The sequence below is a fragment of the Hypomesus transpacificus genome, unplaced genomic scaffold, assembly GCF_021917145.1.
Source record: "Hypomesus transpacificus isolate Combined female unplaced genomic scaffold, fHypTra1 scaffold_111, whole genome shotgun sequence".
NCBI classification, from domain to species: domain Eukaryota; kingdom Metazoa; phylum Chordata; class Actinopteri; order Osmeriformes; family Osmeridae; genus Hypomesus; species Hypomesus transpacificus.
The window spans coordinates 336,598-364,455 of NW_025813699.1; the positions used below are offsets into that span (position 1 = coordinate 336,598).

General features: G+C 42.9%; 1 protein-coding gene across 2 annotated transcripts; it reads right to left on the minus strand.

The window, feature by feature from the left end:
* Positions 1-716: 716 nt before the first annotated feature.
* st8sia4 (ST8 alpha-N-acetyl-neuraminide alpha-2,8-sialyltransferase 4) lies at positions 717-18,827 on the minus strand. 2 transcript variants are annotated; one of them, XM_047050374.1, is made up of 5 exons: positions 18,558-18,827; positions 16,330-16,461; positions 6,133-6,390; positions 4,734-5,027; positions 717-3,073 (listed from the first exon to the last, which is right to left on the minus strand). In XM_047050374.1, exons 1-5 carry the CDS (start codon positions 18,671-18,673, stop codon positions 2,794-2,796), a joined length of 1,080 nt encoding a protein of 359 aa, XP_046906330.1. In that variant the 5' UTR covers positions 18,674-18,827; the 3' UTR covers positions 717-2,793. The 2 variants fall into 2 exon arrangements, with proteins under 2 accessions (XP_046906330.1, XP_046906331.1); XM_047050375.1 differs by having other exon boundaries at positions 2,998-3,073; positions 4,722-5,027; positions 18,558-18,825.
* Between the last annotated feature and the right edge of the window lie 9,031 nt (positions 18,828-27,858).

Here is a 27,858-nt window from a genome sequence, read left to right on the forward strand (position 1 = left end):
TTTTTTGAGGTTCATGTTGTTTAATTGTAACCTGTTTACCTACATGCTCTTATGGTTCTTCCCTTTGGCCCTTATTTGGTTTTTCACAATGTATACTTCATGTTTTGGCTACCCGCACTGTTTGGGGCTATCTTGTTGTTATGATCAGTGACCTATACGTCAGGAGGATATGCACTTTTGTAAAGCTCTCTCTTGGAAGCCGCTTTGGATAAAAGCGTCTGCTAAATAAATAAATGTAAACTAACCAGCCTAAGGCTAATCTCAAATGAACTAGGCTACTACAGCAGTACAGTAAATGGTTAAAAGGAAAATGGACAGCTTTTATATTACCTTGCGACCCTTTCTACCCCCTGAGCCACGGCCGCCCCAGTACTTACTGTAGAAGGTTACTGTAGGTTAGCTCTCTACCCGTTAGTGCCCCATTCAGTACTGTAGCTAGTACTGTAGAACGTTAGCAGCTCTCGCTAAATAGTCAACCATTCAAATCCTCGTCCAATTAAATGAAAATCGGCATAACATACTCACATGCAGGGATGAAGCTTCGCAAGTTAAATTGTTAGCTCATTGGTACTTTAGTTAATTTAAGATGCAACTGTAACCCACTTTCAAATAGCTACTTTACACTAGCTAGCTAGCAGTCAGTTAACAACCGTTGTTGAGTACGAAATTGCGCGTCACTGTCATTATTTCACAGGCAAATGTTCTTTGCGCAAAAGTTTACAATATACAAACTTTATTATGTTTTTCTAAAACAACCTTTCACAAAAAGAAATTTTACATTGTACAAAAAGAAAGTGAAAATAATAAGCTGTAAAGTTTGCAAAGTAATTGGTATAAATTTCTTAATGAAAACTCCACATTCAACATCTGTAACGACTGACACTAAAGGACAGCGCTTACATATCGCTAGAAAAAATCGTCAGTGTATAAAACACAAACGTTTGAACAATTAAAAACAATTGAAGAATATGAAAACAAACCTCCATATTTCTTACAGGAAAAATAAATAAGGCTTTTATGTCCATCTGCGACCTTTGGTGATTCAATAAATTAAGAAGTGAGATACACAAGAGCCGCTGTTCAATGAGAGAATGTATTCAAATCAAATATAGGTCACATTGTTTTAATTGCCTACAGTAATTAATCAACATTCATATTGGATTTCATATTCAATACCATGTATTTACATTTTCACATTCTATGGCCTATATTACAATAAAAAAAATGTAGACATATATCCAATTAGATCAAATGTACAAATTGTAAAACTAACTTTATTTTCAGAAATTCTTGCCATTACTTAGCAGAAGTGCACTGCCTTCATAATGCACTAGGGCCCGGACATAATCAATCTCAGGTGCTAGCAACCAGATTTGTAAAATTAATTATATTCCTGAATCTGTTAAAACTTGGCAGGCAATAAGAATTGAAGAGCATACTCAGCTCTTCAAGAGAACATAGGCTATCAAACATTAATTTGAATCAACGTTAGGAGGACAAATGCATTACATTCAAGCCGATTCAAGAAATCTGTAAATGTCTTACACACACACACTGCATTTAATTCGTAATGAGCATACACTAGTCCAAACATTGTATCAAACCCTTAATGGGTGCTTCTGTGTGAAATATGACTGACATGGAAGTACCGTATTTCTTCCACGCCGCCCTCAAATAAACGCCGCCCTCAAATAAATGCAGCACCAAAAATGAACATTGTGTAATAAACACCGCCGTCGATTAATAGGCGCACCAAAAAACAAACAGAAAACGGTTATTTAATTGATTAAATTAAAACACAGTAGCCTATTTATTACACAGGTAAATCACAAGTGTACAATATAAAATTGAATTTGACACTTGCTAATTTGCCTTTCATCAACCCCAAGTTTGCGTGCTACAGATCTGTTGCTGTTGGTAAGTGCTTTCTGCACAGCTTTCTGTTTGAAAGCTAAAATGTAAGAACGTTTCAACATGCTGCTTCAGATTTCGACACAGTAGGCTATAGACACAATCGCGGCTTCCATTTTACACTTGGCTTTGGGTATTACCTTGTCTATTCTCTGTTTGTCTATGGCTGCACTGCAGCTACAATTCACTAAATCTCTCTAACTAATTAAATGCCGCCCTCGAATAAACGCAGCACCAAAAATAAACATTTTTATAAACGCTGCAGCGTTTAAATTGAAGCAATACGGTATGTTTCAGATATGTATTATTTTCCTAATAAGGTATAACTTTATGATTTGCAATTGCTACATATGACAATTCATCCCAAAGGTTTGGGCAAATATACATTCAGTTAAGTTTAACATTGGAGTTTTTTGAAAAGGTGTGTCCAGGCAATCACACATGTGAAAGAGCCATGACTTACAAACTGTATCCATGTTTAAAATTTAAGATGACATTTAGACAAAAAAAAAGAAAAAAGAATTGCCCTGATGCTTCTAAATCCTATGTTTCCAGTTCAAGAAGAACAACGCAATCCATCTTTGGAATTACATTTGTGGGCACGTTTTTTTGTCCCCAAATCCAAAAGGTAATAACTGAACAAACTTAGTCATATGCTGTCTCTTAGACACCTACTGAGATGACCCATGAATTAATAGGTGTGATCAATTTAATAACTCTTAACACTTAACTTTAAGTGGTTGGTTTCCTGGTTTAAATCTTATAATACCAAACCAGACATTCACACATTCTGAACAAACCCAATTACATTCTGTTAAGTACCTTAGCATTGTTCATTAAAAAGGCACACTCACTTTTTTTTTTACATGAAGTCTGAGCACTTTAAGGTGTGCACTTAGAAGTTGTTAACTTCAGGGCGCCTTTGCTGTGTAGCATTTTCAGTGTTTTGAACTCAAGAGGCATCCTGTGAGGACCTGCATTGGAGAAGTATCGATATTTCAGCATATCGTAGTAGTGGTACTTCACCATATTTCCATTTGCGTCCCTTGGAAAAGGCCAAAATCCGTATAGGTGAATCTCATTGCAGAAGCGAGTGGCCAATGTGTACATTAACAGTCCAGTACTGGGTCGTTTTATATTGATCTTATTAGTCAACCAGTACCTAGAAAACAAGAACGAATAGTTATGCTTTGCAGAGGTTTCACAAGATACGCTCAACAATACAAAATGCATACACACACATGCACACTATCATACAAAGTATGTACGTAGTACATTCATCCATCAACTTATTAGTTGCAGGGGCGTGTTTTTTTTTGTTTGTTGCTTTTTTCTAACTACTTAGGATGCCGTTTTCAAAAATTGGATGTTAAATGAAGTGAATGTATAATAAAAACCAACACCCCTGATTTGTAGTGGCAATAAAACAAAACAACAAAATCACATGTGGATAATACGGAGGGTCTTATTTTGGGATGGAACAGAAAATCAGACTGGCAATTCAATGGACAGTTTTTTGTGCTCAAGGTTTAGATTCAAGTTTAAGGCTGATATTCTGTGTTCTCTGAGGACTGACATCAAGAACAAATGGAAAATTTAAGTGAGCCTCATAGCAATTCATTAATTAAAGAACGATAGTATTCAGATGGTGACGAGACTAGTTGAGGGGGACTTACACCAACATGGAATACACTTATTTCCTGTGCACGTTACTATGAAAGAACATTTAGTTATGTAATGGGAAATCCCAAAAAACAGGGAAATAAAGATGTGTATATATAGTGACTGTAAACCTGCAAGCCATATCACACTTCAACCAAACTATATTTAGCACTGTGGCTGGGAGGCAGTTAAATGTTATTGAAAAAGCATGGTGATTGGCTGCTATGGCAACCAACAAGGACATTGAAGGTGCCCGGGAAAGACAGACCAGTGCCCAAGGGTGCCATAGCTGGGCTAAAGATTAACTAATGCCAATGAACTAATCAATCAAAACAATTCTTGAGCTAAATGTAGGCTATATTAGAAGCAACCTCCAAAATGATCATGACATCATGCTCAATCTGTGTTCAGTACAATCATGACAGCAATTCAAAGTCAGGGTCTTTGATGACTTGGACTATCACAGCACGAGTGCTAGGATCAGCCCTCATCCCCCCATGTAATCTCATTTATACAGCTGATCCCAGATCAACAGTACAATACATTATGTAAGTATAGACTCATTTGAAAGACATTACCATCTCTTAACGTTATTTTATATTTTCATACTAGCTTCTTCAGAGGAATTTTGTATACTTTATGTATACTGCTAAACTTGTGTGAGCGTACTCCAACAGAAATGGTGCACATTGGGCAAGCACAGGGAACAGCTGGCTAAATGCGGGAGATATAATCACAGGGTTGTCCTCTCTCCCATGCTGGGCTGGTGCCATTGTGGAGGAACACAGCAGGTAGCTAGTGACCCTCCACGCACAAACTCCTACCCATTTGATTGGAGTGCAATAACCCTCTCCCCTGGCTACCCCAAATTCAGTATGTATGCACATTGGTTTGACTCTCCATAACACTCCCTTTGAGTGTTCATACTTTATTTGCAGGGTTGTGCAAAATGTTTCTTTACATGAACAAAACAGAGGTCATGTTCGTAGTTTTTCAACTTGATATAAACGCTGTTTAGAAAGTCTTTATGCCACTTTCATACTGTGCTCTAGAACCAACCTTGTTTGGGTATTGATAGTGTACGTATGTTTTCAAATCCATAGGATTTTTTCATACGTGTACACAGTACTGTGAAGTAACATGCACACCTCAGAACTCACCCGCGGACTGCATGTACCAGTCTGAGGGACGGGTAAGCCGTCTTCACCCTCAGCTTGCGCTTGACGATAAGCTCATTGACGCACTCCACATGCTTCTCACCGCCCTTCACCATGAAGGCGGGAATCCAGAGAACACTGTTGTTAAGCATCCCCAGGCGCTGGACGAAGCGTTCAGCATCACTGACATTCTTCAGGCCACCATAGGCCCGCTGGATGACCGATGGATTCATAGTGGTGAAATCAGACCTCACGCCCACGTCGTCAGCATACTCAGTCAACGGCGCAAGGTTGCATCTAAAGCCAGTTGAGCAGGCAGAAGAGATAGATTAAAAGGATTATAGGGAAATGGCAAGAAAGCAAAAAGCTGCCAATTACTAGGGTGTACAGCATAATCTTGAAACCTTTGCTGCATCTCATAGCAAGTAAGCAAACTCAATTTACAGTGAGTCTACAAAGTTACTTCAACATAAATATAGTAAAATTGCATACATGAAGAACGTCTTTTTTATCCGTGACCGATTAACCCATTAAATCTACAATTATCCATTGCTTTCCTTCCATTCGGTCTCGGACACGCAAAAGACTACAGTTTCTTTCTAAGGGCCGTCAGGCTTCTGAATGGGACATAGATATGGACATTGATACACTGTCGACACTCACACTAGTCACTTACAGCTACCGGTTGCACTATCAGCAATATTGCACTAATTGTACCCTACTTGTCTTTAGATTAGTATAGGTTATTATGTGTATTAGAGGTTGAGCATATTTTGTACATTTAGGAGGTCTATTATATTATGTTTTAGCTCATCATAGGTGTAACCTATTTTCTGAGTACTTGTATGTCGTGTTATGGCCAGCTGCTTTGCGATGTCTTGTCCTAAGAATTTCAGTCCCCAGTCTGACCTTGTGTTGTTCTGTGCATCTGACAATAAAAGATTTGGACTTAAACTTCCTGCCACTGACTTTTGGTGTGTGGTTCATAACAGTTGTGATTCTGCTTTACATTTGTTCAACGAATGAACATTATGACATTTATATTTGAGATCCTGTTGTAACACCTTTGTAAGAGACATAAACCCATAAAATTGTGTAGCACTTAAGATTACAACCAAACCAATTCTGCACTGAACTATGTAATATTGTAGTTGAAATATTATTCTTATTATTGTTGCACAACGCCTGGTAGCTGTGACGTAGTTACTTTGCACTGTGCCTGGATATCAATCCTTGACTCTGAACACCAAAATACTTTGAGAGCTATGCACTTCTGAACCTTGATTTTCTGCCGTAATTTCTATATGCTCTATTTGTATGTTGGTCTGAATAAAAGTCTGATAAAATCACTAAACGTAAATACAGCAACTAAATACAGTAATAGTTGAAAAAGAAGAAGTACCGTATGACAAAATCATGGCTGTCAATTTCCTTCCCGCAACTGCTGTTGAGAAGAACACCAGAGTTGCCTACCACGGCACAAGTATTAAATCGCTTGTTTTTGAGCGGTGAGACTTCGGGTAGCAAGCTGTGCAGTGTTTGTGAGACGTTCAGCGTCCGACGTCTGTCAAGGACATAATGTATGGTGTCCCCAGGTTTGAAACTGCTCTTCACTACAGAAACATCCCTCTCTGCATCCAGGAAACGAAGAATATCCTTCCTGTAAAAATTGCACAAAAAGCAGATTCGTGACCAGAGTTATCTTCTACATCTTTTGATCTTCATGTTTTACCAATGCAGGGTTTCCCACAGAAAATGTTAGTCAAGGTGGTAGGGTGAGGTTTGCTGGCGGACCGGGTGGGGGGGGGTGGGGTAATAGTTAGGGTCAAAAAACAAAGTTCTGCAGAGAAGGGAGACTGCCGTTGGAATGAAAGGGAGAGAACTGGATAGAGTAATACGGCGGATAAATACAAGATGTTTACAACGTATTTAAAGTGGCAGGCGCGTGTTGTCAAGGCGGCCGCCTTGACTGCAAAGTGCTGCGGGAAACCCTGTAATGCATATCTTAACAAAATATTCCACATTTAACAGCTAAACTATGTTTATTCATTATACATTATACCCTTAAAGTAGGCTATTCAAGTCTTGCTTTTCACATTTAGTTTGTGGTAAATCTAATTTAAATATTTAGATCAATCTACATACAATACCTTATAACGGCACATGAAAAAAGAAAAGGTTTTCAGAGCCTTTGCTATGACACTCCAAGTTGAGCTCAGTTACTTGTCCTAGAGACATTTCAAAGATGATCAAAGGAAACGTACACATGTGGCACTCACTGGCATGAAAGTCAAGCGTTACGCCTACCAGAACCCAGGTACCTTTTATCAGCTGGTCAATACCATCCCTATTGTGAGGCACATGTGGGTATGTTTCTCAGTGGCAGGTACTGGTCAGGATTGAATACGTTATTAGTGGAGCTAAATATAGAGAAATCATTGAAGAAAACCTGTTCCAAAACACCTCAAACCTCAAAAGATTAAACTGTCAGCATGACAAAAATCTGATGCACACAGCCGAGATAACAGAGTAGTTTTGAGACAACCCTCTCAATCTTGTTGTGTAGTCCAGTCAAAGCCCTATAGTGTCTCCCAGCAACAAAACTCATCAAACCGAGGAGAAGGCGCAGAGCCAGACGTTTAAACATTCGGGGCTTAGCCCCAACCTAGGACGTGATACTAGATATAGAATTCCACAATTAATGTGAGTGCGGTAAGCGCAAAGATCATATTTTGACATTACTTTTTGCACAAAATCGTTTATTGAGCTTTATGTAAAATAAACATTACCTTGGACACATTTTTTTGCTGAAAATGACAACGCTCATTTTCACCCAAAATATTCCGGAGCTTTTGAGAAAACATTCAGGGCCTCATTTACTAACATCGTGACCGCAGCTTAATCTGTGCCTTTGCCCAACCGTAAATAGCGCACGGTGTATTTCCGCATTTTGCGTGGTATTTATCAAACCAGATACTCGTCGGGCAATCAGTGCCTTACTCCGCCCTTTAGTGTCAATTAGAGCGCCGTTAAAAGACGGGAGAAATTGCTTATTTGCGCCTGCAATGGGCGCAATCCTGTTAGTAAATGAGGCCCCTCAGGGCTGAAGCCACAGAAGCCACTCCGCCCATGCTGAGGAGAGCAAATCTCTGATGTATCAGCACACAATCAACAGATGAGCTGACACAGCAGCAGAAATGACATCGGATAGCTGTCATGGACATGTCATGTGTCAACCAGAAGATAAAAATGTACCTACGCACAGAAATATTCACATGTATAAAACCGGTCGTTCGCCAGATCCCGCGCACCTTTCCTTTATAAATCACAATCAATGTGGGATTGACTGCACGTGAACGAGTCATTGACCCCGCCTTGCCTCTTACCATAAATAAATATGCAGATGGACTATAAATGCGCTCCTGAGTCAATTTCTTTGTCTGAATTACCTTATTTCTTCGAATAAAAACTGCCCTCGAATAAACGCTGCACCAAAAATGAACGTTATTTAATAAGGGACGCAGCGTTTATTCGAAGAAACACAGTGACTGAGATCGAGGTTCTGACAACAGAAGTGGAGGCGAGAAAATGTGTCCTGTTTGGCGGCCTGTCATCAGGTATTAGCGACAAAAGAAAGTCTACGGCGGAGTGGAAAACTGTTACTATTTGCGCCCTTTCTTGTTTTTAACCAGTAGCACTTTGAGATTTAGCTAAATGTAAAGTGCATTACAAATACAGTTATTATTATTATAGGGCCATAAATGCAGTGGGTTCAGAGAACCAGACCATGGCAGAAATTAAGAAAAAATGGTCTGATGTAAAACTTTAAATCAGAGGTTTTCAACCCTGGTCCTCATAACGGGGGACTGGCTGTTTTCATCCTTATTCGTATAAGTATAACCTACTTTAGAGTTCTTTCCCCTGGAACAGATTTCATGTTCCAACTGAGGGGGGCTGTCGTTGTTTTGGTGTGTGGGGCTGCATCAAATACCCTTTTTGCTCTGTTAAATTGCTGCACTAGTCCAAACTTGACCGGTGGGGATCTCATTCTATTTTGACTGTAACTGTTAGCTGCTCCTGGCATTCTCTAATCCCTGCTCTCCTCTCTGTCCCCCCCCCCCACACATTCCCTGTGGTGTGGGGGGTTTGAGCTGTCAGGACCTGCTTGGTCGTCGGTCTGCCAACGCTGAACCAGGTCGTCACCCGGAATCCAGTCTCCATGACGGCCAACAGCGAGTTTCCCGGTCCCATCCAACGTCTATAAAGCCGAACAATGGATTTTGGTGTTTCAAAACCCATTGACACTGTATGACTATGTTTAGCTTGTGTTCTGCTCCTCTCTCTTACCAACCGTCTCTGGAGGAGGGGATCCCTCTCTGAATTGCTCCTCCCAAGGTTTCTTCCATTTTTTCTCCCGGTGGGAGTTTTTCTGGGAGTTTTTCCTTGTCTTCCTTGAGGGTTTAGGTTGGTTGAGGGGCAGTTCTATGGGCGCATGTGAAGCCCTCTGTGACATGCTTGCGTGTAAAAAGGGCTATACAAATAAATTTGATTTGATTTGATTTGATAACGACCCATTCATTTGAATCGGGTATGTTGGAGCAGGGAAACATCTCAAACTTGCAGGACAGGGGGTCCCTGAAGACCAGGGTTGAAGACCTCTGCTTTAAATGAAGAAACAAGTGGTGGCACATCGTAACAGCATGGCAGCTATAGGGTTAGGGTGACATGCATTTCCTAAGTGATTTTGTCTTTCGTTTGATACCCTCAAGTTTAACAGAAGTTATTAAGGGGTGGCGGATTAAACAGAAGGCTATATAGCATTTCCCGTTTTGGGTTTTGGCATTTTGATGTGATCATCCACGTTAATGATCAAACATTTATTTTTATGTTTTTTGAATAGTCAACATCATAAACGTAGTAGTGGAAACTTTATTTTGTAATGTTTGGTGAGTTTTGCCACTTTTCAGTTAGAATACGCCATGTTACAGAGCCAGACAAGACTTTGAGGACGGTCCGCACATTCTCACGTCTGCTCAAAATTTTCCGTGACGGCCCGAACATTCTCACCTCAAGTAAATCTTTATACATCACAAAGTGTGCGTGAAAACCAGCGTACGCAAGCTTTTTGTGCGTACGCAACGTTTATACATGAGGCCCCTGAAGATCGGAGTTTAGCAATGGTCCCCTATGTAATCTTGATTCCGGAACTGAAACTTCCCAAAACCAAATGTGCAGGTGGAAGAGGCATAGTGCTTTTACAAAGTACTGACAAGAGGGTTTGAATACCTAAATACATTTTATATTTACAGATTAAAACATATTTTCAAGTCATCATTATGAGGTGTATCTTAATAAAGAAAAAAATAAACATGTATAATACATTTTGTTTACAACAACAAAATATAAAAATATGGGGGCACTTTAAGCATTGTAGCTTGTTTAGAGTAAAATCCCTTTAGTATATGTTAATTTTTGAGCCCTGAGAACTTTTAAAGGAAAGTAAAGACAATTGTTTCTAGTGCTCAGAAGAAGAAGAGGATTTGAAAGTCTTTTTGATGCAGGATTGATAGAACCTCTCATCCTTTCTCAAAATGCTAACACATTGGATTCTAAATCTGCAGTCAAATTTAATAGTAATTAGTTTCATTCAAACTCTCCTGTTAAAACATTCAAATACGCTGAGAAAAACAACATTTGCAGCATCAATGCTAAGCAGAAGTCTAAAGCGAGATTACACTGATTATTCAAAGAACCTGTCGCCATGGTATTTGAAACAGAATAAATGCTGTATCAGTGCTTCACCATGTCGCGTACATTACTCAAAGTGAGTCAAATAGCAATTTTTGTATTGGTTCTGTCAGTATGACAAACAAAACTGCATCAAAACAAATTCCTGAAAAGGCTAAATTAGCAAAAGGTTTGTGTAATGACGTTTGGCTGTTTGAGCATTCTGACATCTTTCTCCAAGGAGTATTATACTGCAGCCCTACTTAGAAAATTCCCTAGACAAGAGAGGAACGAAGGGGCAGGCTGCTATTCTTAGCATACAGAGCACATTTCCTCAACCAAAAATGAAGTCTCCTCACTACAAAACGAGGCACACCAGTATGAGCTGTAATGTCAAGACCCTATTAGGTGTGTCCCTGATAGAGGTCAGTGGAGTGACCTCACCAGAGACACACACTTGTCTGTGTAATTGGACAGGATCGAGAGAAACAGAGGAACTATATCTTTGGGCTGAAGTGAAAATTATGAATTGCACTTTGATTTAGAAGTAGAGCGTATAGCGTCATACTGAATAGAACTTCGAGAGCGCTGCATTGACTGCGAGTAATCAAGACTAGTATATTATTGAGTTTAGCTAAAAGTTAGTCTCTTGGGCAGAGCAGAAGGGTCAGTAGTTAGATAACCAGTTGAAACTGGTCAAGGAGTAGCTAGCCAGTGAGTCATTTTCGGTTTCAGGGTACTCAGGATATTCTTTTGTTTGGCAGTAATTGGGGGCGTTGTAGAATTTGGTTTAAAAGCCGAAGTTGCCTGGAATCAGCTGAGAGCGTATAGCGTCATACTGAAGAGAACTTCGAGAGCGCTGCATTGACTGCGAGTGATCAAGACTAGTATATTATTGAGTTTAGCTAAAAGTTAGTCTCTTGGGCAGAGCAGAAGGGTCAGCAGTTAGATAACCAGTTGAAACTGGTCAAGGAGTAGCTAGCCAGTGAGTCATTTTCGGTTTCAGGGTACTCAGGATATTCTTTTGTTTGGCAGTAATTGGGGGCGTTGTAGAATTTGGTTTAAAAGCCGAAGTCGCCTGGAATCAGCTGAGAGCGTATAGCGTCATACTGAAGAGAACTTCGAGAGCGCCGCACTGACTGCGAGTGATCAAGACTAGTATATTATTGAGTTTAGCTAAAAGTTAGTCTCTTGGGCAGAGCCGAAGGGTCAGCAGTTAGATAACCAGTTGAAATTTGTCAAGGAGTAGCTAGCCAGTGAGTCATTTTCGGTTTCAGGGTACTCAGGGTATTCTTTTGTTTGGCAGTAATTGGGGGCGTTGTAGAATTTGGTTTAAAGCCGAAGCCGCCTGGAATCAGCTGAGAGCGTATAGCGTCATACTGAAGAGAACTTCGAGAGCGCTGCACTGACTGCGAGTGATCAAGACTAGTATATTATTGAGTTTAGCTAAAAGTTAGTCTCTTGGGCAGAGCCGAAGGGTCAGCAGTTAGATAACCAGTTGAAATTTGTCAAGGAGTAGCTAGCCAGTGAGTCATTTTCGGTTTCAGGGTACTCAGGGTATTCTTTTGTTTGGCAGTAATTGGGGGCGTTGTAGAATTTGGTTTAAAGCCGAAGCCGCCTGGAATCAGCTGAGAGCGTATAGCGTCATTCTGAAGAGAACTTCGAGAGCGCCGCACTGACTGCGAGTGATCAAGACTAGTATATTATTGAGTTTAGCTAAAAGTTAGTCTCTTGGGCAGAGCCGAAGGGTCAGCAGTTAGATAACCAGTTGAAACTGGTCAAGGAGTAGCTACCCAGTGAGTCATTTTTGGTTTCAGGGTACTCAGGGTATTCTTTTGTTTGGCAGTAATTGGGGGCGTTGTATCTGTGCATTAGCATATTTAAGGCGGTTAGCATTACAGAGGCAGCCTCGTCTGCCAGCCTTGTCGCACGAAGACTCAGTCGAACAAAGACAAAGGAGTCTACCTGCGGAGTCCACCGAGGAAGGCCGACGAGGCGGATCACCTCTTCTGATAAGTATCAACCTATTTATATTCATATTTAGATTATATTCTACCTAGTATCTGTTCATAGCTAGCTTGTGTTTCCTTAGCATTCCTGTTCATTACACTACCCGTAGACGTAGATATGTCACAAAGTATATTCGGTCAACTTCTAACCTTCACTACCTATCCAGTTCTTCTCCACCTGCCCCCACTCTTTCCTTAGGGCTCTGGAACTGCCAGTCTGCTGTGAACAAGGCAGACTTCATCCCGGCGTTTGCATCCCATGCTTCTCTTCATGCCCTTGCACTGACTGAGACATGGATCCGCCCAGAGAACACTGCAACTCCAGCTGCTCTCTCCGTCAACCACTCCTTCACTCACTCACCCCGCTCAACCGGGCGGGGTGGTGGGACAGGCTTGCTTCTTTCCCCACATATTAAATACACATCCACACCACTCTCTGTTACTGCCAAATAATTTGAACACCATTATGTGATGCTAACTAATCCTATCAAAGCATGCTTAATTGTTCTTTATCGCCCACCAGGACCGCTAGCCGACTTTGTGGAGGAGCTGGACATGCTCCTCAGCGTCCTCCCGGATGATGGAACCCCCCTGATAGTCCTGGGGGACTTCAACATCCACCTCCAAGGAACGCAGGCTGTCGACTTCTTGTCTCTCCTGACCTCCTTCGACCTGACGCTGCTGAGCACACCGGCGACCCACAAGGCAGGCAAACAGCTAGACCTCGTCCTGACACGTAACTGTATCACTGACTTAACCTCTGTAACCCCACTGCACATCTCTGATCACTACTTTATCCAATTCTCTGTCTCTCTCCCTCCAACCCCTCCTCTCTCCCCTCCCCCCGTAACTTTCCGGCGCAACCTCCGCTCCCTATCCCCCTCCCACTTCTCCTCTATTGTAACATCCTCCCTCCCTCCCATTGACGAGTTCTCGTCCCACCCCACTAACACTGCCACCGACACCTTGCAAACCACTTTAACTGCATCACTTGACTCTCTCTGTCCCCTGTCTACCAGGCCTGCACGATCTTCTCCCCCCTGCCCGTGGCTTACGGATGTTATTCGTGAAGAACGGTCCACCCTTCGAGCAGCTGAGAGGAGATGGCGCAAGTCCAAAGACGGTCTGGACCTTGATAAGTATCACTCCCTCCTCAAATCCTTCTCTTCTCACATAACTGGTGCCAAAACCCTCTACTTCCTTAACAAATTTAACTCCGCTTCAAACCCCCACAAACTTTTCTCTACCTTCTCCACCCTTCTTAACCCACCTCCCCCACCCCCTCCCTCCACCCTGACAGCAGACGACTTCTCCTCCTTCTTTGAGAAAAAAGTCGCCGACATTAGCAGTCGGTTCCCTAAACCCACCCTTCCTACCCCCTCACCCTCCATTACTGACCCAACTAAATGTCTAAACTCCTTCTCTCCCCTGTCCGAGGCAGAGCTCTCTGACCTCATTCTCTCTCATCGCCCCACCTCCTGTCCCCTTGATCCTGTCCCCTCCCCTCTCTTTCAAACCATCTCCCCCTCTATCATAACTTTTCTGCTCCATGTTCTAAACTCCTCTTACCTCTGGCACCTTCCCCTCTGCCTTCAAACAGGCCAGAGTTACCCCTTTACTCAAAAAACCCTCCCTTAACCCTGCCGTCCTCCAGAACTACAGACCGGTATCATTGTTGCCCTTCTTTTCTAAAACAATTGAACGTGTTGTATCTAACCAACTGTCTAACTTCCTTTCTCAGAACAACCTGCTCGACCCCAACCAATCGGGCTTCAAGACCGGCCACTCCACAGAGACTGCCCTCCTTTCAGTCACCACTGCCCTCCAGTCTGCCAGAGCGGCTTCCAGGTCATCCGTCATCATTCTGCTGGACCTTTCTGCGGCGTTTGATACGGTTAACCACCAGATCCTGCTCTCCAGACTTTCTGAGATGGGCATCACTGGCACTGCACTCCAGTGGATCTCATCCTACCTGTCGGGAAGATCCTACCAGGTCTCCTGGGGAGGCAAACTGTCAGGCCCCTCCAGCTCTCCACTGGTGTCCCACAGGGCTCCGTCCTTGGTCCCCTCCTCTTCTCTCTGTACACCACCTCACTTGGACCAATCATCACCTCCCATGGCTTCTCCTACCACTGCTACGCTGACGACACGCAGCTGTACCTGTCATTCCCTCCGACCGATCCGGGGATCTCAGCTAGGATTGAGGCCTGCCTCGCAGACATCTCCGCCTGGATGACTGAGCACCACCTCCAGCTGAACCTTGCCAAAACGGAACTTCTCATCATCCCGGCCAAACCCTCCATCTCCCATGACTTCTCAATCACCCTGGAATCTGCGACGGTGACCCCCTCATCCTCTGCCAGGAACCTTGGGGTTACCATGGATGACGAGCTCTCCCTCACGGCCCACATTGCTGCGGTCTCCCGGTCGTGTAGATTCACCCTCTACAACATCCGGAAGATCAGGAGATACCTGTCTGAGCACTCCACCCAGCTGCTTGTCCAAGCACTTGTCCTCTCCAAGTTGGACTACTGCAACTCGCTGCTCGCCGGTCTCCCATCATGCGCAACCCGCCCTCTTCAGAGGATTCAGAACGCAGCGGCCCGTCTGGTCTACAATCTACCCAGACGCTCCCACGTTACCCCGCTCCTCATCTCCCTCCACTGGCTACCCATAACGGCCCGCATCAGATTCAAGACCCTGGTACTGACCTTCCGAGCAGTGAACGGGACTGCGCCCGACTACATCAAGTCTCTCCTGCAGCCTTACACCCCCACCCGCCACCTACGGTCTTCTTCAGACAACCGCCTGGTGGTCCCACCTCTCAAGACCGCCCGGTCCTAGCACAAGCTCTTCTCCTGCCTGGCACCCCAGTGGTGGAATCAACTCCCCACCTCCATCAGAGACACGGACTGTCTCTCCACCTTCAAGAGAAGGCTCAAGACACACTTGTTCCGGGAGTACAATGGTACTTAGGAATGGTTTGCTGAACCCAACGCTAGTTTCCTCAAGGTTCACAATGACTCTTGCTTAGACTGTTGCTCTTGTTGGTTAGTGGTAGCTGATTTAAACTGTTGTATTCTTTTTCTAGTTAATCCTATTTTTATTGCTTTCCTACAGGTACACCTGCACTTACACAGATTAATGTTGTGTAATTTTTAACTTGTTTAACTACATGCTCTTATGGTTTCTTCCCTTTAGCACTATTTTTTGGTTGTTCACAATATGTACTTCTTGTTTTTGACTACCCGCAATGCTGTGGGGCTATCTTGTTGTTATTATCAGTGACCTATGCACTTTGTGAAGCTCTCTCTTGGAAGTCGCTTTGGATAAAAGCGTCTGCTAAATGAATAAATGTACATGTAAATGTAAGTATTGTGGAGTATGCCAGTGTGACTTTCCATTTGTGATTTACATCAAATGGTACTCACTCTTCACACTATTAACATATGGCTTATAGGTTTGTGAGACCCCCCCCACGATTGTTTTAATCAAGCCCATTGACTTGTCTCAATATTTTGCTGATGTATTATTAAATGTAACAAAAAAGCCTATGTTTAGTCAAGGTTGTACATGTGTACTTTCAGTGGTTCAGTGCCTAATCTACATAATATTGTGTATATGAAAGCAAAAAAGTATTAAATTGACCCTGGCAATGTGTCATCCCACTCACCTCAAGAGATCCCGGCTATGTACAGTTTATGACAAGTATTGCTATAGACAGGGTTAATGAATGAGGTGGGTTATTTTAGGCCCATGGGGTTGGGAACACACTGCTCTCCAACCTGCTACAAAAGGCATTTACCTTTGCCAATGCGACCCACTCAAATCCAACATCAATTACACCAAAGGGGCATACTCACCTTATCATGACGACTAGCGATGAATTGACTCGCCATCCTTCAACGGAGTGCTGGGGAAAGGAAGGCACTCTCCTGTTGAAGCCTTTCTCTGAGCCGTTAACCATCAGTCTGAAAGTGCTAAATTCACTCTCCCTGAGAATTGTGGGAGGAGAAAAGAAGAGTTGTCAAGTCTGTGTTATTTAGCAAAACCTTATCTGAAACACTTTGACCTTTTTGAAATATAAACCGTTTTTAAGTGTACTCAATACAAATTACATAAACGGTCCAGTCCCAAGCAACTCTTGAGGCAAGTTCAACACAGCTCATTTTCAACAATAACCGTATTTTTGTATGCAATTTCACATGCGTTAGTAGTGCTAAAATAAGCACTTCTCAAACAATCTAATTCCATTAATTTTTATGGTTTGATGATCATTATTAAGGTATTGGTTATGACAGAATTTACTAGCATCAAATGAGTAGTACCCTCATTCTATGTCAAAATTGGTTCTGTGGAATCTTTCGTCCTGCTTCATCGTTTAATTGTTTTTGTGTATTCTTTAAAAGACTGCCACAGTTGATTTCAACTGCTTTTATTCCACTGGTGTCTTGCGGTCTTTTGTCCTTGTTTGAGCTACACTTGGAGTCTTGGCATGCTCAGTTGTAATTCAAATGCTTAATTTTCACATGAACATTCTGGAGAGGGGAATTCAATTCCTTACATAGTCACCCAGTATAACAAAACTTTTAACATATGTATTTGGTAGTTGGAGTTGTTAATGGACACCATTAACCTAACTTTTGTGTTTTTCTTCAACTCCTCATCCTTGTCCCGACACGCCAACCAATGCTTTGCCTCTGCCTCAGCCTGTCTGTTCTAAGTGTTATCACAAAGATTAAACATGTGATCCATAGCTTCTGCAGCTTGATAGCAAATGTCAGAAGACATTTGGTGAGCAATAATTATTTTTAGGTAAAAATCTCTTGTGAAGTACTTCAGCAGATGTGTACAGTTCATGAGAGGAAATACCCCATTGTCTGAACAACACAAATACTGGAGGTCTTGTTCTGCTTTATTAAACTTGCTAAACGTCTGACGGAATAAAACTGTCTTTTAGATTAAAACATTGTATGGACTACTTTAAGTGAAATATATTTATATTATTGTAATGGAAGAATTTCATATGTCTAGATAATGCAAGCCAGAACTACTCTGCTTAAAAATGATTTCTTCCTGTTTGTTTTACCTACTTTGCTAAAATGCTGATGAGTGCTAAAGGGGAAACCACAGGCCTTAAGTCTCAAAATGCTACTTTGACTGTTACCAGACAGATACATAGACACATGCCTCAACACCTTCCTGTCTTTCATCCCCTAGTGCAAAAACAACCAAATGTTTGAGCAATTGTCACCATCACAACTGGCACCTAATGCAAAAAATCTAACTTTTTACACTGATACTGCATTTCATTCATGGGAACCTCTCAACTGGAACATCAGTTTGAATGTTCTGGAGGATCTCATTCAACTTGTTCATACAAGATCTCTTTTAGATGTTCCTTGAAAGTGTGACGCGGGACAGAAATTCTAGTCTTTGGATCTCACGTGTTCTAATTGTAGCTACAAACTATTTTAACAAATCAGCTATTTAGAATTTGCAATTACTTGACTATTGAACTTTAAGTACTGTCTCTTAAATTGTATATAGCTAGTAGGCCTGTGGATGTAGAAAACAGTACGCTGAGACCAATTTTTCCATGTGGTTTTGACTAAGATATAGCCCCAGTTTGTATGCCTGGCGGCTCTTGAAGGAGACACGGTCTCATTGACATAGAAGCACATTCAGGGAGGGAGATAATTTCGAAACTCCCCCACAAAAATGCACATACCAACATTTAATGTGTGATTATGTAGCTAACACGCACCTGGCAAAAAATTAACTATTAATACCGCCAATTGCGACTAAATATCAATGTGACAGTGATTGCCTGTTCTGTCCAAACAAAGGAAAATAAGCACCCATCTCAATACAATTGCCATGTACTTACTGGACCATAACAGAAAAGTAAAAGTAAGACATTACAAGCAAGACATTACATAGATACAAAGTAATTCTTAAAAACAAAAACAGTAAATTGGTTGTCTTCGAGATGTCTATGGTAGACTAGAGAGGTACTGCCGCATGGTGGAATAATAGGCTACCTGTGTGTGTTCTATTGGCCGTATAATGGCAAAAGAACGTATCGTACCCATTGAGTGGAGCTTCCTGGTGTTCTTCACTTCTAGTTATTTCTTTCGTCTTGTAGAAAATCAGAAGGATGCTTATAGTGCATATAGTCCAACGTTTCCGCGTGAGACGCAACATCTCGGTATAAAAATCTTAACGATAGGTTAATTTAATAATTTCTTCATTGGCAAAACTGTATTCCCCTCCGATGCCCGGGCCAGTTCCTTCTGTTGCACGTATTTCCATTTCTTGCTCAAATGCTCAGCAGCTGCACGCCATGCCCATCCTACAGAGCCCCATTTGTGATGGAAAAGCAGACTATCCAATCCCTTCACGCGCTTTTTTACATACAACTATCCATGGCTGTCTGAACCAATGGTGTTAAGATGGGGCGTCATCATTGACTTTTAGTTATGTTTGAGATCAGTAGCAGCTTGAGTGCGGCCAGACGGGAAACGTAACAGATACTATTTTTTTTTCGATTTACTAAACCGACGGTAGTAGAGAGATGGAAAAGGAACTGCACAACTGCTGCTGTGATGTAGGCTACAACAGCAGGACTTGAGTTTGGGACCGAATTTCTCATGGTCCTTTTAACACAATTACTACACAAAAAAGGATTGACTTGGGATATGTTATTTCAATATGGTTGCTAGTGATGTGTCGTTCGTGAACGATTCGTTCATTTTTAACGAATCATTAGTATGACTTGGGAGTAACGAGTAGTCTAAGAGCGATTCGTTCATTTTCTCGTAGCCGAGAAAAAAAAAAGTTACATTTATAAAACCTATAATTACAGGGCTGCCAATTTTTTCCAAAACCTTGGCGTGAGATTTGGTGCGAGGGGCGAGCTTTCGCGAGCTTCACCACAACCCCCCCTGCTGTGATGTAGGCTACAACAGGACTTGAGTTTGGGACCGAATTTCTCATGGTCCTCTAAACACAATTACTACACAAAAAAGGATTGACTTGGGATATGTTATTTCAATATGGTTGCTAGTGATGTGTCGTTCGCGAACGATTCGTTCATTTTTAACGAATCATTAGTATGACTTGGGAGTAACGAGTAGTCTAAGAGCGATTCGTTCATTTTCTCGTAGCCGAGAAAAAAAAAAGTAACAATAATAAAACCTATAATTACAGGGCTGCCAACTTTTTCCAAAACCTTGGCGTGAGATTTGGTCCGAGGGGCGAGCTTTCGCGAGCTTCACCACCACCCCCCCTCCCCGAGGCGAGCTTTCGCTAGCTTCACTCCCCCCCCCCCTCCCCCCCTCAATGTAACTCTCGCCATGGAGTGGGGGGAGAGACAATGCGAGTTTACACGGCTGTTTGCGCGTCAATGTTGCTTCACTCCGTAACCTGCGCTTCGTCCGTTAATGTTTACAACATTGGATTGGCTACTTGTTTGGCATTGCCTTTTCAGCGTGAGATATACAAGGTGTGGCGTGAGAGCGTAAGTAATGGTTGAAATGCGTGTGTCACACGGCGAAACCGTGAGAGTTAGCAGCTCTGTAATTATCACTTGTGAACAAATATCATTCACGTCTTATTAAACCTAGTCACGCAAAAGTGAATGAAGTAAACAAATACGTTCTTTTTGCTCTTCTGAGCCTATGCAAGTCACATGAAAAATGATCCAAAGACTCATACCCGAAGACCCAGTCGAAATGAACGAATCATTTCTGTTTCCTCTAGCTAGGCAGTATAGCCTATGCAGGTCACATGAAAAATGATCCAAAGACTCATACCCGGCAGATATTTAAGGTCTGGAGACCTTAATGTTCTTCTTCTTGAGCCACTACTTTATTGTCTTGGCTGTGTGTTTTGGGTCACTGTCATGCTGGAATACCCATCCACGACCCATTTTCAATACCCTGGCTGAGGGAAGGTATCCTGGCTCTGCCGACCTACGTACTTCCGCTCAATTTGGATTTTGCTTCTGTACTCGGTCTGGCCGTTCAGTAGGTAAGTCAGATTTTGCTTTGGTTACTTTTTAACCGGCCAATCAGCGAACAGAGGGAGTGGCTGAGAACGATGACGATGATGTTGTGCGCTAGTTTGTGTTGTAGTTCCGTAATGGCGGCGGAGAAAGATGCGAGCGAAGCCATTCGGTCCATTGTGGCAACGCTGCCGAATATCCAACAGCTAAAGCCGGAGCAAGAACAAGTTTTGCTGAGTTTTGTTGGTGGCCATGATGTTATGGCCCTCCTCCCCACAAGGTTCGGGAAAAGTTAGATTTTCCAGCTACGGCAGCTAGCTCTGTTACAGTAGTGGTGAAGGAATTGGCTAAGGCGAACGCTAGCGATTGGTTATGGCAGATCAGAGTGGCTTTGGGCAGATCCAATAGTTTTAAACTTCAACAGAGTACCTCAGAGTGCCTACAAGGAAGTCAACGCTTCTCAATGGAGTGAGGCCAGACTCTCTGTACAAATGAAATGTACGAGAGTCTGGTTAGGACCAGGCTAGAGGGAAGGATATTCTCACCTGAGATTTGATGGTACATGGCCCCGTCCATCGTCCCTTTGATGTGGTGAAGTTGTCCTGTCCCCTTAGCTGAAAACCCCCCCCCAAGAATAATGGGCCTCATTCTCGAACATTTTCTTAAGTTTCTTCTGAAATGTTTCTTACGGGCTTCGGAAAAATAACGTAAGAAAAAGACATCCGCCAAATTCATGAACGCTTGAAAATGTGTTCCTACGCATCAGAAGTTTTCTGAGCAGTGCTCCCCGGTATGAGTTTTCTTAGGTTGAAAGCTCGTCCTCGTACCTCCTGAATTTGCATACTTACACGCCCCAACAGCTCCTTATAAGGGCACGCAACAGCAGTGACGTGTGCAGTCAAAATCGACACAATTAGGAAAGCAACAGAAACGCAAGTTTCCACATGTACCTAAAGAACGACAGAACAACAGAACGACATGTACCTAAACATTTGAGACAGGTATTGGTGCATTAGTATACTCAAGTGTGAATGTAGACCATGAAATATGGTGCATTTGTAGAAAATATGCTTAAACTTTATGGATTGGCACCAAGCAAAATTAAACATACACATTGTAAATTTAGCAAAACTGTGATATTTTATACATCAAAATGTTCAGTAGGCACAGTGTAATCACAGAAAAATTCAAAGAAAGAAGCACACTGGCCCAATTTGGCTGAAATGACTCAAAATACTACCCCGTCACTTAATTCTGAATAATGCCAAACATTTCAAAATTCTACAATAGATTAATTACAGCTCAAAAACAACCTAAAATACAACACAGTGCATCTTTACTCAGCAGTATTATCCCTACTCGTCAGAATCATACTCATCAGAATCATCTTTACTAATCAGAATCAGCTTTACTAATCAGAATCATCCCTACACAGAAGTATTATCCCTACTCATCGGTATCATCCCTAATCATCAGCATCATCCTTAATCATCAGTATCATCCCTACTCATCAGTATCATCTTTCCACATCAGTATCATCCCTAATCATCCCTATCATCTTTAAGCGTCAGTATCATCCCTATCGCTATAGTCCGAGCTGTGATCCCATGTAGCCCTTTCCTCTGTTTCCTAGGTAACATTTGCACAATTTTGGCACCGACAAATCAATACAAGAAAGTCTTGCAGACATACAGGAACATCTTCCAGACTCACATTTGCCTTGCTTGCAACTGCAGTGGACTACCTGCAACACACTTTCAGGGGCAGGATTTCTAGTATTTAAGTTTTTTTTTGTCAGATGCACAGAACAACACAAGGTCAGACTGGTCACTGAAAAATTCTTAGGACAAGACATCGCAAAGCAACCTGGCATGACATAACACATAAGTACACAGAACATAGATTACATCTATGATAAGCAAAAATATAATAAACCTCCTAATATATAATAATATACAATATTCAATACAGTATATTAAACCTCTAAATACACAATACACATAATAACCTATACTAACCTTATAAACCTAAGCTAACCTAAGACAAGTGAAGTACAATAGTGCAATATACAGTGCCCTCCAAAAGTATTGGAACAGTGAGGCCAATTCCTTTATTTTTGCTGTAGACTGAAAACATTTGGGCTTGACATCAAACGATGAATGTGAAACCAGAGATCAACGTTTCAGCTTTTATTTCCAGGTATTTACATCAGGATCTGATGCACAAATTAGAAAATATCACCTTTTTGTTCGAACCCACCCATTTGTCACGTGAGCAAAAGTATTGGAACATATGACTGACAGGTGTGTTTTGTTGCCCAGGTGTGTCCTATTTCATACATTATTCAATCAATAAATACCACTGAATGTCTACACTCAGGTTCAGATTGGGTAAGATAGGTTTTGTCTATGCAGACTGTATTCAGAGGTGAAAACAACATGAAAACCGGAGCGCTGTCTTTGGGTGAAAAACAAGCAATTGTGAGTCTTAGAGAAGATGGAAAATCAATCAGAGCCATTGCAGAAACATTGGCCATAGCCAGTACAACCATTTGGAATGTCCTGAAGAAGAAGAAAACTACTGGTGTACTAAGTAACAGACGTCGAACAGGTAGACCAAGGAAAACATCAGCAGTTGATGACAGAAACATTGTGAGAGCTGTAAAGAAAGACCCTAAAACAACTGTTAGTGAGATCAGCAACAACCTCCAGATGGCAGGAGTGAAGGTATCACTATCTACTGTTCGCAGAAGACTTCATGAACAAAAGTACAAGGGCTACACCAGAAGATGCAAACCACTCATTAGCAAGAAGAATAGGAAGGCCAGGCTGGAATTTGCCAAAAAGTACAGAGATGAACCTCAAAAATTCTGGGACAAAGTTTTATGGACTGATGAGACAAAGATTAACTTTTACCAAAGTGATGGAAAGGCTAAAGTTTGGAGAAAGAAAGGAACTGCTCATGATCCCAAACACACAAGCTCATCTGTGAAACACGGTGGAGGTAATGTCATGGCTTGGGCTTGCATGGCTTCTTCTAGGACGGGCTCATTAATCTTCATTGAGGATGTAACACATGATGGCAGCAGCAAAATGAACTCGGAAGTCTACAGAAACATTTTGTCTGCCAATTTAAGGAAAGATGCAACCAAACTGATTGGCAGAGCCTTCATCATGCAGCAAGATAACGACCCAAAACACACTGCCAAAACAACAAAGGAGTTCATCAGGGGCAAGAAATGGAAGGTATTAGACTGGCCAAGTCAATCTCCAGACTTAAACCCTATAGAGCATGCATTTTACCTGCTTAAGAGGAGACTGAAGGGAGGAACCCCACAAAACAAACAACAACTGAAAGAGGCTGCAGTGAAAGCCTGGGAAAGCATCAAAAAGGAAGAATGCAAAAGTTTGGTGACGTCAATGGGTCACAGACTTGCTGCAGTTATTGAAAGCAAAGGATTTGCAACTAAATATTAAGTCTTATTCACTTAAATATGTTTTAAGTATATCTGTTCCAATACTTTTGCTCACATGACAAATGGGTGGATTCAAACAAAATGTGATATTTTCTTAGTTGTGCATCAGATCCTGATGTAAATACCTGGAAATAAAAGCTGAAACGTTGATCTCTGGTCTCACGTTCATTATTTGATGTCAAGCCCAAATGTTTTCAGTCTACAGCAAAAATAAAGGAATTCGCCTCACTGTTCCAATACTTTTGGAGGGCACTTTGTTCATATTCCCCGCATATGAACAAAAGCTCAAACAGGTCAGACCGGTTGAGAGGTCAGTTCACCTATGGAGTGACGAGTGTGTGGCGACCCTCCAGGACTGCTTTGACACCACTGACTGGCTGATGTTCAGGGACGCAGCAGATGGGGACATTAACGAATACTCAGACACTGTCTCCAGCTACATCCAGCACTGCATTGATGACGTTGTCCCCAAGAAGGTTGTCCGGTCTTTCCCAAATCAGAAGCCCTGGGTTGATGCCGCGGTCCGGGCCAAGCTGAGAGCCCGTACTGTCGCCTTTAATTCTGGGGACCCTGATGAGTACAGGAAGGCCAGATACGACCTTCTGAAGGCCATCAAAGCAGCGAAAAGGGCCTACAGGACCAAGGTGGAGTCCAGCTACCATGGCTCTGACCCCAGGCGCATGTGGAGTGGACTTAAAGCCATTACAGAATACAAAGGGAGAGGCTACAATGAGACCCAGTCTTCTGTCCTACTGCCAGACGAGCTGAACTCCTTCTACGCTCGCTTTGAGAGGGACAGTGAACCCCCTGCAGTGGAGCTACCTGAAGGCCAAGCCAGTGGTGTGCCTACACTAACTGTAGCTGAGGTGAGGCTATGCTTTAAGAAGATCAACCCTCGCAAGGCACCTGGCCCAGACGGCATATCAGGTAGGGCCCTTAGGGGCTGCGCTGACCAGCTGGCAGGGGTCTTCAGTGACATCTTCAACCTCTCCCTTAACCTGTCTGTACTCCCCACCTGCTTCAAGAGGACCACCATCATCCCTGTGCCCAAGAACACCAAGGTCACATGTCTGAATGACTATCGCCCAATAGCACTGACCTCTATCATCATGAAGTGCTTCGAGCGGCTAGTCAAATCATTCATCTGCTCCTCGCTGCCCCCCACACTGGACCCTATGCAGTTTGCATACCGGTCCAATAGGTCTACAGACGATGCCATCGCTCTGACCATGCACACCGCTCTCTCCCACCTGGACAAGGGGAATACATATGTGAGGATGCTGTTCATTGACTACAGCTCTGCATTCAACACCATCATCCCCTCCAGACTGGTCTCCAAGCTTGTGGACCTGGGACTAAGCACCTCCCTCTGCAAGTGGATCTTCCACTTCCTGACGGGGAGGCCACAGGTGGTGAGAATCGGTGACCGCACTTCATTTGTACTGATCACCAACACAGGCACCCCCCAGGGCTGTGTGCTCAGCCCTCTCCTGTTCTCCTTGTTCACCCACGACTGTGCGGCTACGCACAGCTCCAACCTCCTCGTTAAGTTTGCTGACGACACAACCATCGTGGGCCTCATCTCTGACAGTGACGAGTCAGCCTACAGAGAGGAGGTTGACACCCTGACATCATGGTGTCAGGACAACAACCTCTCTCTTAACATCAGCAAGACCAAGGAGATGATTGTGGACTTTAGGAGGCGGCAGGAGGAGGAGCATGCACCCCTATTCATCAATGGATCGGAAGTGGAGAAGGTCAGCTGCTTCAAGTTCCTCGGGGTGAACATCAGCAATGACCTCACCTGGTCTGTTCACACGGACAAGGTGGTCAAAACGGCCCGTAAGCGCCTCTTCTTCCTGAGGAGACTGAAGAAGTTTGGTATGGACTCAGTCATCCTTACTAACTTTTACAGATGCACTATAGAAAGCATTCTGACTGGTTGTATCACAGTGTGGTATGGGAGCTGCACAGACCGGGACCGCAAGGCCCTACAAAGTGTGGTCCGTTCTGCTGAGTTCATCATCGGCAGGAAGCTCCCAGCCCTACAGGACACCTACCACACACGTTGCCTTAGGAAAGCCAGCAGGATTCTAAGAGACTGTTCCCACCCATCCTTCAGTCTCTTTACCCCGTTGCCTTCTGGCAGGCGTTACCGCAGCATCCGGTCGCGCACACGCAGACTGGACAACAGTTTCTACCCAAGGGTCATCAGGCTTCTCAATGGACACTGATATGGACATTTTTACTGCACACTAGTCACTTATACACTGTCACTTTCAGCTACTGGTTGCTCTTTCAGTAACATTGCACTACTGTACCTCGCCACCAGGCTCCTGTTTGGTCATTGACAAAGTCACTGATCTGTAAATTTGCACTACTGCACTGTACTCCATTTAGGTTAGATTAGTTTATAGGGTTGTAACAGGTTTTTTTTTTTTTTTTTTTTTTTTTTGTGTATTAGGGTTAGTATAGCGTACTATTTATTGTTATCTGTAATTTAGGAAGTTTTAGTGTTAGGGTTAGTATAGTCGTTTATTTATTGCTATCTGTATATTTAGGAAGTTCACTTATCTAAGCTCAGCATAGATGTAAATTTGTTCTGTGTACTTATATGTTATGTTATGCCAAGTGCTTGCGTTGTCTTGTCTTAAGAATTTCAGTGCCCAGTCTAACCTTGTGTTGCTCTGTGCACCTGACAAATAAAAGACTTGAACTTGAACTTGAACACTGTAGCTGAAAGTGGCAGTGTGTAAAGTGACTAGTGAGAAGTGTATCAGTGACCATATCAATGTTCATTCAGAAGCCTGATGGCCCTTGGAAAGAAACTGTTGTCCAGTCTGCATGTGTGAGACCAAATGCTACGGTATGGCCTGCCAGAAGGCAACAGGGTAAAAAGACTGAATAATGGGTGGTAACAGTCTCTTAGCGTCACTTGTCGGGGGCATGGATAGTTCTGGCAAAGCTGACGATGCCATGCAGAATGCTTTGTATCTTGCATCGTTCACGGTTTTGGCAGATGAGTGGCCATACAGGTGGGACACATATTTGCAAAGTAGTTGCAAAGTAGTTCATCATGGAGTCAGGACAATAACCTCTCTCTCTCAACGTCAGCAAGACCAAGGAGATGATTGTGGACTAAAGGAGGCGGCAAGAGGAGGAGCATGCACACCTACACATCAACGGATCCGAAGTGGAGAAGGTCAGCTGCTTCAATTTCCTTGGGGATGAACATCAGCAATGATCTCACCTGGTCTGTTCACAAGGTGGTCAAAGCGGCCCGTAAACGCCTCTTTTTCCTGAGGAGACTGAAGAAGTTCAGCATGGACTCAGTCATCCTCACTAACTTTTACAGATACACCATAGAGAGCATTCTGACCGGTTGCATCAGAGTGCGGTATGGGAGTTGCACAGACAGGGATCGAAAGGCCCTACGAAGTGTCGTCCGTTCTGCTGAGTTCATCATCGGCAGGAAGCTCTCAGCCCTACAGGACACCTACCACACACGATGCCTCAGGAAAGCTGGCAGGATTCTAAGAGACTGTTACCACCCATACTTCAGTCGCTTTACCCCATTGCCTTCTAGCAGGCGTTACAGCAGAATTCGGTTGCGCATACGCAGACTGGACAACAGTTTCTATCCAAGGGCCATCCGGCTTCTGATTGGACATTGATGTAGACATTGATTCACTTCATACTAGTCACTTTACACACTGTCACTTCAGCTACTGGTTGCACTATTAGTAACATTGCACTAATGTGTTTCACTGTACTTCGCCATCAGGCTCCTGAACGGACATTGACATGGTCATTGATTCACTTCTTACTAGCTACTTACACACTGTCACTTTCAGCTACTGGTTGCACTATCAGTAATATTGCACTATTGCACTTCACTGTACTTCACTT